Here is a 13,359-nt window from a genome sequence, read left to right as displayed (position 1 = left end):
ACTCCGCTTTCAGCAGTAACACCTCTGCTCCAGATAAACTGAACCCCCTCTGCACCAGGTAGGTCTAGTCTTTACCATGGTTGGTTTCCAAATGAACTGTATTACCAACAGCTAGCTGATGTACCGTGACCTTATATAGGAAGGTGGGAGTGGTCTCCAGCAGACTAAACATTTGGTAACACCAGCGGCCACTGGGGGGGGAAACCCAGCAGCAGACTCACTAAACTTGTAGTAACACCAGCGGCCACCATGGGCAAAAACCCATATTAACCCCCGAGGGCCAGAAAGGAAAAAGGTTTATATAAGAGAATCCAGACTCTGACACAGATCCAAAAATTAATCGTGACAGTACCCCTTCTTCAATGAGGGGCTTCTGGACCCTCAACACTGCACCTCACCAGAAAAACACCTACGGTGAGGACGCCTAGGTCCACCAGAGTTCACCTCAGCGACCACCTGACTCTTTGGTTCATGGGAAACGTGGGCTGATGGGTTTGGCAATGTATGCTCTGGATGCACCTCAAATCTCAAGAGCGCCGACCTGGGGAATGAGTTGTGTATGGGCAATATTGCGGGTAGCGCCAGCTGGTAAGTCCCCGGGCTGAGGATGACTGACACCCGATACGGCCCGATCACCTGAGAACTCCAGACCCTAGCAGCACATTTCAACCGGATGTTTTTCGTGGACAGCCATACGTACTCATTCACACACAGGTCCGGACCTGAACGTTTATTGCCAGGCACACGTCTGCCACAAGATGGTGAACCCTTCACAGCACCGACAACAGAGGCATCTCCCTGCGTCATCACACTCACACCCCCACAATGCTCAGAAGGGGTCACCACCCTCCTCTGACCCCTCCTCCTAAGAGGACTCCAACACCCAGGGTTAGCATGTGGTGAGGTTAGAGACTTGCCCCTACTCCCTGGCAGCACCTCTGCTGCCCCCACTAGAGAAGAAGGGGACGGTTGTAGTATGACGGCAGAGACAGTAGCCCCCAGGCAGCAGCCCTCACACGACTGACTCCAGCGGACTACTTCCCTGGACCGCCAATCTATCACCGGGTTGTGTTTTTCCAACCAAGGGAGGCCTAAAATGATTGGTGATGGCATTCCACCCAAGACGTAGCATGACAGGGACTCTACATGATGAGTCCCTATACGCAGATGTATATTTTCCACAACTTGGGTCAACCTCCCCTGGCTCAGTGGGACAGAGTCAATGGCCTGGACGCTTAGGGGTTTGGCCAGCGTCCTACCCCTCAGGCCATGAGTCTGGACAAAGCAAGCGTCCACCAGATTGACTCCCGCTCCACTGTCCACAAACACCGGTATGCCCTCAGGTACCCCGCCAAGCACCACATCTGCTGACAAAGTACACAGAGAGGGCAAAATGGAGGAAATATACACTCCCTGGTCGCCTCCCTCCACACGACCAGGGGGACGTGGCTTATTAGCTGGTACTGAAGATTTGGCGCCAGCCGGGCAGACCCTGAAAAAATGGCCAGTCTGCCCACAGCAAAAACATGCTCCCAAACCATGACGAACCGCAGGCAACACCGCTAAGGAACCAACTCCTCCCACCTGCCTGGGCTCGTCCGCCTGCACCAGTGAGTCCTCCTCCCTAGCAAGGACTACCAAGGGCATATTCGCCAAAGCCACAAAAAACTCATCCACCAACCGTAGAGATGGTGAATCGGCTGGCAGGGTGAAGGCCCAGGATAGGGGATCACCTTTAAGGAGGGATATGATGAATCCCACCCGCTGTATCTCACTCCCTAATGAACGAGGGTGGAGCCTGAAGTGTAGCTTGCAGGCCTCCTGAAAAGCCAAAAAATTATCTCTCACTCCAGAAAACCTGTCTGGGAGAGATAACTTGGGTTTTGGTTGAGCCTGCACCTGAGCTGAGGCCCTGAACCCCACCAACTGCTGCAGCTGCTGCTCCACCACACCACGCAGCACCCCACGCTCCTCAGTGAGTGTCTGCAGCAATTGGACAAAGGTTTGCATTTGGACTATGGATCACCAGAAAAAATGGGCGGTTGGTAATAATGTCAAGGGGCAGTAGGGAAAAAACAGGAGATGTGGAACCTGGGCCCCTGAACTGACCTTCAGGCTAAGGGATGCCCTGACTTTCCTTAACTTGGGGGTACACTTGATGGCAGTGAGGCCCAGGTCCCCGACCTGTCCCTATCTCCTGTTTCGCCCTGAGCTAAACCACCAACCCCCTCCCCAGGAGGTGAGACAGGGAATAAAGTGAACTGCACTGCAATCCAAAGGAAAGATACAGACACCACGGGGTTAAAGCAACTAAAAAACAAAACTTAGCTTTGTCTGCTGCCAATGCTCCAAGCAGCAGAGTAAGAGAGGAATAGGGCTAAGCAACAGTTCATGTGAAAAAGACTTGGGTATACTAATAGATCACAGACTTAATATGAGTCAACAGTGTGATGCAGCAGCAAAAAAGGCAAATGCAATTCTAGGATGTATTAACATCCTAGATACATCCTAGATACAGTCTAGATCACGTGAAGTCATTATTTCCCTCTACTCCTCTTTGGTCAGACCTCATCTGGAATATTGTGTCCAGTTTTGGGCACTACATTTTAAAAAAGACATCAACAAACTGGAGCAAGTTCAGAAAAGAACGACCAGAATGGTGACCGGTCTGCAAACCCTGTCTTATGAGGAAAGGTTGCAGGATTTGGGAATGTTTAGTTTGCAAAAGAGAAGACTGAGAGGAGACTTAATAGCTGTCTACAAATATCTAAAGGGCTGTCACATTGTAGAAGGATAATCTTTATTCTCATTTGCACAAGGAAAGACTAGAAGCAATGGGATGAAACTGAATGGGAGGAGACACAGATTAGATATTAAAAAAAACTTTTTGACAGAGTGATCAATGAGTGGAACAGGCTGCCACGAGAAGTGGTGAGTTCTCCTTCAATGGAAGTCTTCAAACAGAAGCTGGACAGACATTTGACTGGGATGATTTAGCGAATCCTGCTTTGAGCAGGGGGTTGGACCAGATGGCCCAGGAGGTCCCTTCCAACTCTGATTCTATGATTCTATGAACTCAGCTTTCAGCAGTAACACCACTGCTCCAGATATGCTGAACCTCCTCTGCACCAGGTAGGTCCAGTCTTCACCACGGTTGGTTTCCAAATGAACTGTATTACCAACAGCTAGCTGGTGTACCAGGTAACCTTATATAGGAAGGTGGGAGTGGTCTCCAGCAGACTAATTAAATATGTAGTAACACCAGCGGCCACCGGGGGGAGGAAACCCAGCAGCAGACTCACTAAACTTGTAGTAACACCAGCGGCCACCAGGGGCAAAAACCCATATTAACCCCCGAGGGCCAGAAAGGAAAAAGGTTTATATAAGATTGTCCAGACTCTGACACAGATCCAAAAATGGATCGTGACATAAACAGCTTTTTTTCTGTTAATTTCCAAACAGTTCACTCACTTTTAGCAACCTTTTGATATTTAATCTCTTACACAGATTAACTTCTCATATCCCCAGTCACATAGTTTATTCTACATGGTGATTTTTTTTCTATCTATTTGAGTGTTACCTAGATTTATGTATTGGACCCTTGGTTAAGGTCTACTTGATGAATTTCAAAATTTGGTATATTCTGTACATCAAGCTAATATTTAAGCTGATGTTTCTCTTTGAAAAGTGATACAATTTAGGGCACAGTCAGACCTCAGTTTTTAGCACATGTACCTATAATAGTATATTGGCTAGTTCACGTGTATGATAGAAAGAAAAAGTCAGCTTAACAAAGTGATTTGTAATCCTCCAGGGCTCAGAGCAATGCCGCCAACATGGACCGAAAGCAAATGACGGAATGGGAGTACATCCAGCTTTAAAAGAGATAAAATCCCAAACTTTTATTAGTAAAATCATGGTTGCATCCAAGGGCTGTCCATAAAAAATACCCCAATGCGTTTCTGGTGCATGTAGCACCCTTTCTTATAGTGTAGGATGACTTAACACTTGCTGTCACATGTAGTGTTTATATTAGCTTAACTTCTAACTAATTTTTTTCATTTTCAGGTTTCGAGGAAAACTTTGATTCTCAGGGAGAATTGATTCTGCAAGACTCCTTCCATGTTTGGGACCCTAAAACATTAATACGAAAAGGAAGGGAAAGACATATTTTTCTCTTTGAGATGTCTTTGGTTTTTAGCAAAGAAGTAAAAGATTCCACTGGAAGAAGCAAGTATATTTACAAAATGAAATTATTTGTAAGTAGTACAATATTGTTTAGTGCAAAATGCAAAGCTTTTTTTTATTTTTTTTATTGATGAGTTGTTTGTTGCACTCACTTTAATTTATTATAAGCATATCATGCTCAAAACTAATTACAGAGTAATGATAGGGCTATCTCAAAAGCAACTTGCCTTGCTCTACCTTGAAATCGTGAAACCTATAGTAGGGGTCTGCCACCCCCAAAAGACTAATTAAAACATGGGGGTCTGCAGTACAGTACCGAGAGTAAGCTGCAGACAGTGGCCAGCGATGAAAGTTTGTAATAGAACATGTGGTAACGTGGCTCCTGTGTTTGCAGAACTGCTGATAGATTTAATGCTCAGAATGCAAATAGAGGGGATGTAGCATTGCATAGTCCACCCACATTTCAATGCAAAATAAATAGATTTTTTTATGGCAGCTAAACTGCTAAAATGTTTACTATATCAATGATATTTATAGGGGCTAAGTCCCTTATTAATTTATTTTACTTGTTATAAAGCACCATTAATTGCACAGCGCTTTACAGACAAGCACTCTCCCCATTAGGGCTCATAATCTAGATTCCCCATAAGTACAAGTGCTTCTCAAAAAATTAGAATATCATCAAAACGTTAGTTTATTTCACTTCTTCTATACAATCTCAGAAAATTAGAATACTTTATAACACCAGCTTGAAAAATTATTTTAAAGTCTAAAATGTTGGCCTACTGAAATGTATGTTCAGTGAATGCACTCAATGCATGGTCAGAGCTCCTTTTGCATCAATTACTGCATCAGTGCGGCGTGGCACTGTTGAGGTATTATGGAAGCCCAGGTTGCTTTCTTAGCAGCCTTCAGCTCATCTGCATTGTTGGGTCTGGCGTCTCTCATCTTCCTCTTGACAATACCCCATAGATTGTCTATGGGGTTAAGGTCAGGTGAGTTTGCTGGCCAATCAAGCACAGTGATACTATTGTTTTTAAATCAGGTATTGGTACTTTTAGCAATGTGGACAGTTGATAAGTCTCCAAAATGCTTGTCGGCAGAGGGAAGCATGAAGTGCTCTAAAATATTCTGGAACATGGCTGCGCTGACTTTGGACTTGATAAAACACAGTGGACTTGTCATGATCCAGGCCGGGTTTTGAGTCCTGTCTGCCCCTTTCCCGGTCTGGTCATGTTAGGGGTTAACTTTGCCTTGCCTCATTTTGGTTTCAGGCCTACTATTTCTCCCCGCTGCATCCTGCAGGTGGTGTCAGTTATATTTTCTGCCTACGACGTGAGTATCTGACTCTGGTATTACCCTGATTTGTCCTGCTGCGTTACTGACTTTGCCCTTGTCTGTACCTTTCTCTTTGCCCATCCCGTCTTAGTGTTTTCTCTTTGTTTTTTGGATTTCCCGGTGTTTGACTCGGCTTTGGCTCTGACTTGACTTTGTTTCTTGCTTCTGTTACTTCTGCTTCTTACTGGTATTGATCGTTTGGCGCTCCGCTGACTTTCTGCTTGTTTTTTTCCCTTTGTACTGCGTGACGGTCTAGGTTTTGGCTCGACTTGTTTCTGCTGCCACCTGGTGGTAGCCTCACTGCAGCACTGCAGGTCTGCTCTTATAAACTTGCTGTTTTCCCACTCTATTGCCATCTAGTGGAGCTTACAGCTACCTGCATAGCTGCAGCGTGACAGGACCTACACCAGCATATGACATGGCTCCCCAAACCATCACTGATTGTGGAAACTTCTCACTAGACCTAAAGCAGCTTAGACTGTGTGCCTCTCCGCTCTTCCTCCAGACTCTGGGACCTTGATTATTAAATGAAATGCAAAGTTTACTTTCATCTGAAAACAATACCTTGGACCACTGAGCAACAGTCCAGTTCTATTTCTCCTTGGCCCAGGTAAGACTCTTCTGGCATTGTCTATTGGTCATGAGTGGCTTGACACAAGGAATGCGACACTTGTAGCCCATGTACTGGATACATCTTTTGTGTGGTGGCTCTTGAGGCAATGACTCCGGCAGCAGACCACTCCTTGTGAATCTCCCGCCCAAAATTTTTGACTGGCCTTTTCTTAACAATCCTTTCAAGGCTGTGGTTATCCAGGTTCCATGTGCACCTTTTTCTACCCCACTTTATCCTTCAACTCAACTTTCTATTAATATGCATGGATACAGCACTTTGTGAACTGCCAGCTTCTTTAGCAATGACATTTTGTGGCTTACTCTCCTTGTGGAGTGTGTCAGTGACTGCCTTCTGGATATCTGTCAAGTTAGCAGTCTTCCCCATGATCATGGAGCCTACTGAAACAGACTAAGGGACCTTTATAAATGCTTAGGAAGCTCCTGAGATAATGACATTTAGGTTTTCATTGGCTGTAAGTTATAATCATCAACATTAACAGAAATAAACACTTGAAATAGATCACTCTCTTTGTACTTACTCTATATCTATATAATATATATGAGTTTCACGTTTTTTATTGAATAACTGAAATCTAATATATAAAGCTCAATGTGGGTGTGTATGTATATATGTCTGGGATTGGCATCTGCACCGTTGCAGCTACAGCCACAAAATTTGGCACAGTCACACATCTGGACCCCGAGAGCCTCATAGGCTATGTTGTGAGGTAAAATTATAACCCCGCGCATTCCAATTCACCAAACAATTTTGCCCCTATCTACATAATGGGGGAAAAAGTGTATGTATTGACATCTGCACCATCGTAGCTACAGCCCCAAAGTTTTGCACAGTCACACTTCTGGACCCCGAGAACGTCATTGGCTATGTTGTGAGGCAAAATTTTAACCCCGCGGGTTCCAATTCACCAAGCAATTTTGCCCCTATTTGCATAATGGGGAAAAAGTGTATGTAGTGGCATCTGCACCGTCGTAGCTACAGCCATAAAATTTTTCACAGTCACACGTCTGGATCCCGAGAGCGTCATAGGCTATGTTAGGTGAAATTTTAACCCCGCGCGTTCCAATTCACCAAACAATTTTGCCCCTATCTACATAATGGGGAAAAAGTTAAAGGAAAAGTGTTGGAGGCAAATTGACAGCTGCCAGATGTGAACAAGGGGGACTTAAAGAATGAGAGCGATGGAGCCAAAGAGTATATACCGTACATTTGCTAAGGTGTGGCCCTGACATGGGATACTCACCACACACGGGGATATGAGCACACACACAAAATGTGCCACACTACCACGTGCTTCAACACATATACCACCCTCAGCACACATTTCACCACACATACACCAACCTCGCCACATAAAAGTCGAAACAAAAGTCGCCACTCAAAACTCGCCACGCTGTCCCAGAGCTGTTTAAAAGATGAAAAATGGGCTGTGATTGGTTGCTATCAGCAACAGTTTTCTTTGTAGACAGTTGTGGTAACTGAGGCCTAATATTCTTATCATTTCTATGGTGTTATCATCCTTCTGTAAAGCTGGAAATAACACAATTTATTACCGTGGCAACATAGACCACCCTCTGACACAGACTGCAGGGGGAGCCCAGTATCACACAGGATAGGATTAGATACACGGCTCAGCAGTCAGTATCATACAGGATAGGATTATATACACAGCTCAGCAGTCAGTATCACACAGGATAGGATTAGACACATGGCTCAGCAGGCAGTATCACACAGGATAGGATTAGATACACAGCTCAGCAGTCAGTATCACACAGGATAGGATTAGATACACAGCTCAGCAGTCAGTATCACACAGGAGACGATTAGACACATGGCTCAGCAGTCAATATCACACAGGATAGGAATAGATACACGGCTCAGCAGACAGTATCACACAGGAGAGGATTAGATACGCAGCTCAGCACACAGAATGGTATTAGATACACGGCTCAGCAGACAGTATCACACAGGATAGGATTAGATGCACGGTTTTTATGTGCAATATAATCATTATAATTTGTTATAACTAACCACAGTTGGTTACTATGCCCAGGCAACGCTGGGCTCTTCAGCTAGTAAATTAATAAATTAACAGTTTTCTGTGCTGCAGATCTAGCAGAGCTGGATATGTTGAGCATTTTGTATCTATGCCCACATCACCAGCTGTCTGTGTGCAATGTATATTAACAGAAAGCTGCTATTCAGTAGTGGGGGGCTGGGAAGACACAAGACACCTAGTCCTCTAGTGATAAGCTCCTGCTAATAAAACACTGATTTTATTAAAACATCTAAACAGAGCCTAATAAGTGACATCACTGGAATCAAGGTTTTTGCCTCTACATTACGCTACTTTCAGACTATATAACAAAACCTGCTGACAGATTCCTTTTAACTGAAATAAGATAGTGATTGAAGATATGTCACACTGTAAATATCCTACTGTAAGTATAGCAGAGAAATACAGAAACTCTGCAGTAAATTCGGTTCTGTTTAGTTACTATTTTTGTAGGTGCAGGATAATTTCTAGCTTTCCTGTTGTCTGAGGCAAAAAATGAAGGGGTCTCCTCTGCACAGTGCAATCTGAACTAAAAATTGATTCCAGCTCACGCAACAGACATTCTTAGGTGTTCGGAGCACAGGAAACTCTGTGCTCTAACGCTGTGTGCCCAAATAAGCATTTTTTAAGCGTTTTATTCCATGCAAAAATGCTTAAAAAATGCATACATTAAGCATCCCATTCTTATAATGCATTCTGCAATTTTTGTGCACATGATGCGTTTTTTTCCGCAAAAAAAAATGCATCACGGTAAAAAACGCAGCATGTTCATTAATTTTGCAGAAGAAAAAACGTATTTCCAACTATATTCTATGAGAATGTGGATGCTCCGGAAAAAACGCATAAAAAACTCGCAAAAAAAACACGCTAAAAAAAATGCATTTTTCCTGGGAAGGAGTCTGGTTTTTAGTCAGGAATTTTCTGCATACGTGGGCACATAGCCTAAAAACAGAATCATAAAACAGAGAAAATCCAGCTCAACAAACTTGTGAGCAAACTTCTTTCTTGTATGGTATGGGACATCGCTGCCTTTCAGATGACATTGCACCCTCATGATTAAGGGTGCGTAGTCACCTGAAATTTGTCAATGTCGCATACCATGTAGCTTAGATCGCTGATGCTGTTTTATCCCCTACTGAGCGCTTTCAGTGAATAAAGTTTGTTCACAAGTTCGTTGAGCTGGATTTTCTTCTGTTTTGCAATTTGAAATTGCAGTGTATAAGAACAGTTTTCTTAACTACTTTTTGGTTTTCCTTTCCTTTTAAGGTATTCATAGTAGAAATCTCATTTATAAAGCTCAATTTGGGTGTGTATGTATGTATGTCTGGGATTGGCATCCGCACCGTCGCAGCTACAGCCAAAAAATTTGGCACAGTCACACGTCTGGACCCCGAGAGCGTCATAGGCTATGTTGTGAAACAAAATTTTAACCCCGCGCGTTCCAATTCACCAAACAATTTTACCCCTATCTACATAATGGGGAAAAAATGTATGTATGTATTGGCATCTGCACCGTCGTAGCTACAGCCACAAAATTTTGCACAGTCACACGTCTGGACCCCAAGAGCGTCATAGGCTATGTTGTGAGGCGAAATTTTAACCCTGCGTGTTCCAATTCACCAAACAATTTTGCCCCTATCTACAAAAATTGACAGCTGCCAGATGTGAACAAGGGGGACTTAAAGAATGAGAGCGTTGGCGCCAAAGAGTATATACCGTAAAGTTGCTAAGGGGGAGCCCTGACATGGCACACTCACCACACATATGAACACACACACAAAATGCGCCAGACACTACCACGTGCTTCAACACACCTACCACCCTCAGCACACATTTCACCACACATACACCAACCTCGCCACATAAAAGGCGAAACACAAAAGTCGCCAGTCAAAACTCGCCACGCTATCCCAGAGCTGTTTAAAAGATGAATAATGAGCTGTGATTGGTTGCTATTAGCAACAGTTTTCTTTGTGGACACATGTGGTAACTGAGGCCTATTATCCTTATCATTTCTATGGTGTTATCGTCCTTCTGTAAAGCTGGAAATAACACAATTTATTACCATGCCAACACAGACCACCCTCTGACACATCAAATCAACAATGTGAATCCAGACTATCACCACCGTCCAGAGCACAAAACATGAACCATGAAAGCAATTGGTTACGTTTAAAATAATTTTTATTAATTAATATTAAAAGTTAATGAACCAATTTAACAGCAAAAAGTCATATATCAGGTGCCTCTAAATTTAAAGGAAACAGAACCACCATGCAATGTCTACATATAAAGATGAATAGACCATCCAATATAGATTACATAGAAAAAAACCTTTTTGTACTATAGTTGAGAAAGGTAATTAAATGAATAATTTATCTTCATATTGGATATCTTTCAAAGGCCTATGTATAGATGAAATCACAAATCAATGTCCAAAGTACATATAAATTGTCTTTTTGTGCTAAGAATTATCACTCAAGAACATCTACTATAAAACAAATATATGCTCAAAATCCCTAAAGATAAAATTTTACCTGTTAGGAAGGAAAAAGTAGGCAGAGAATATAAGGTCACTACAGAGATATCTAATAAGCCAAATATAAGCGCTATTACATAAAATCCCCTATTAACAATTGTAAAAGAGAGTATACACAAATTATCCGTATCAAAATAAATGTAAATGGAAAGTGGATACAGTGACTCTCTATGGGGAACAAAGTATAAGCGCTATTGCACAGTGTATACAATGGATCTCTATGGGAAACAAAGTGTAAGCGCTATTGCACAGAGTGTATACAATGAATCTCTATGAGGAATAGAATGTAAGCACTATTGCACAGAGTGTATAAAATAAATCTCTATAAAAAACAGTATAAGCGCTATTGCACAGAGTGTATACTATGGATCTCTATGGGGAACAGAGCATAAGCACTATTGCACAGTGTGTATACAATAAATCTCTATGAGGAGCAGAGTGTAAGCGCTATTGCACATAGTGTATACAATGGATCTCTATGGGAAACAAAGTGTGAGCGCTATTACACAGAGTGTATACAATTAATCTCTATGAGGAACAGAGTGTAAGCGCTATTGCACAGAGTATATAAAATAAATCTCTATAAAAAACAAAGCATAAGCGCTATTACACAGAGTGTATATAATGGATCTCTATGGGGAACGGAGTGTGAGCGCTATTGCACAGAGTGTATACAATAGATCTCTATTGGGAACAGAGTATAAGCGCTATTACACAAAATGTATACAATGAATCTCTATGAGGAACAGAGTGTGAGCGCTATTACACAGAGTGTATATAATGGATCTCTATGGGGAACAGAGTATAAGCGCTATTGCACAGAGTGTATACATTGGATCTCTATGGGGAACAGAGTGTGAGCGCTATTGCACAGAGTGTATAAAATAAATCTATAAATAGCAGAGTATAAGCGCTATTACACAGAGTGTATATAATGGATCTCTATGGGAAACAGAGTATAAGCGCTATTGCACATAGTGTATACAATGGATCTCTATGCGAAACAAAGTGTGAGCGCTATTACACAGAGTGTATACAATGTATCTATATGGGGAACAGAGTGTGAACGCTATTTCACAGAGTGTATACAATGGATCTATATGAGGAACAGAGTGTGAACGCTATTGCACAGAGTGTATATAATGAATCTCTATGAGGAACAGAGTATAAGCGCTATTGCACAGAGGTATAAAATAAATCACTATAAACAACAGAGTATAAGCGCTACTACACAGAGTGTATATAATGGATCTCTATGGGGAACAGAGCGTGAGCGCTATTGCACAGAGTGTATACAATGGATCTCTATGGGGAACAGAGTATAAGCGCTATTGCACAGAGTGTATACAATGGATCTCTATGGGAAACAGAATAAGCGCTATTGCACAGAGTGTATACAATGGGGAACAGAGTGTGAGCGCTATTGCACAGAGTGTATAAAATAAATCTCTATAAACAGCTGAGTATAAGCACTATTACACAGAGTGTAAATAATTGATCTCTATGGGAAACAAAGTGTGAGCGCTATTACACAGAGTGTATACAAACTGAATGGGAGGAGACACAGATTAGATATTAGAAAAAACTTTTTGACAGTTAGAGTGATCAATGAGTGGAACAGGCTGCCACGAGAAGTGGTGAGTTCTCCTTCAATGGAAGTCTTCAAACAGAGGCTGGACAGACATCTGACTGAGATGATTTAGCGAATCCTGCTTTGAGCAGGGGGTTGGACCAGATGGCCCAGGAGGTCCCTTCCAACTCTACGATTCTATGATTCTATTGAATCTCTATGAGGAACAGAGTGTAAGCGCTATTGCACAGAGTATATAAAATAAATCTCTATAAAAAACAAAGCATAAGCGCTATTACACAGAGTGTATACAATGTATCTATATGGGGAACAGAGTGTGAACGCTATTGCACAGAGTGTATACAATGGATCTATATGGGAAACAGAGTGTGAACGCTATTGCACAGAGTGTATATAATGAATCTCTATGAGGAACAGAGTATAAGCGCTATTGCACAGAGTGTATAAAATAAATCACTATAAACAACAGAGTATAAGCGCTATTACACAGAGTGTATATAATGGATCTCTATGGGGAATAGAGTGTGAGCGCTATTGCACAGAGGGTATACAATGGATCTCTATGGGGAACAGAGTATAAGCGCTATTGCACAGTGTGTATACAATAAATCTCTTTGAGGAACAGAGTATAAGCGCTATTGCACAAAGTGTATACAATGAATCTCTATGAGGAACAGAGTGTGAGCGCTATTGCACAGAGTGTATACAATGGATCTCTATGGGGAACAGAGTATAAGCGCTATTGCACAGAGTGTATACAATGAATCTCTATGAGGAACAGAGTGTAAGCGCTATTGCACAGAGTGTACACAATGGATCTCTATGGGGAACAGAGTGCAAGCGCTATTGCACAGAGTGTATACAATGGATCTCTATGGGAAATAAAGTGTGAGTACTATGTTGTTTATAGAGATTTATTTTATACATTCAGTGCAATAGCACTTACACTCTGTTCCTTATAGAGATTCATTGTATACACTCTGTGTAATAGCACTCACACTCTGTTCCCCATAGAG

The 13,359-nt window shown here is 42.4% G+C and overlaps 1 protein-coding gene across 1 annotated transcript in view; it reads left to right on the top strand.

Annotated features, from left to right (window-relative positions):
• The window catches only part of TRIO (trio Rho guanine nucleotide exchange factor), a 2,342,529-nt gene that overhangs the window by 1,386,683 nt on the left and 942,487 nt on the right, over window positions 1-13,359 (top strand). The window contains 1 exon segment of the mRNA XM_073555735.1: window positions 4,069-4,259. Within this exon segment, the coding sequence (XP_073411836.1) occupies window positions 4,069-4,259 (191 nt within the window).

Source organism: Dendrobates tinctorius, unplaced genomic scaffold, assembly GCF_039654945.1.
Source record: "Dendrobates tinctorius isolate UK_male_01 unplaced genomic scaffold, ASM3965494v1 ptg000229l, whole genome shotgun sequence".
Lineage (NCBI taxonomy): Eukaryota > Metazoa > Chordata > Amphibia > Anura > Dendrobatidae > Dendrobates > Dendrobates tinctorius.
This window is presented reverse-complemented; position numbering and strand designations above follow the sequence as displayed.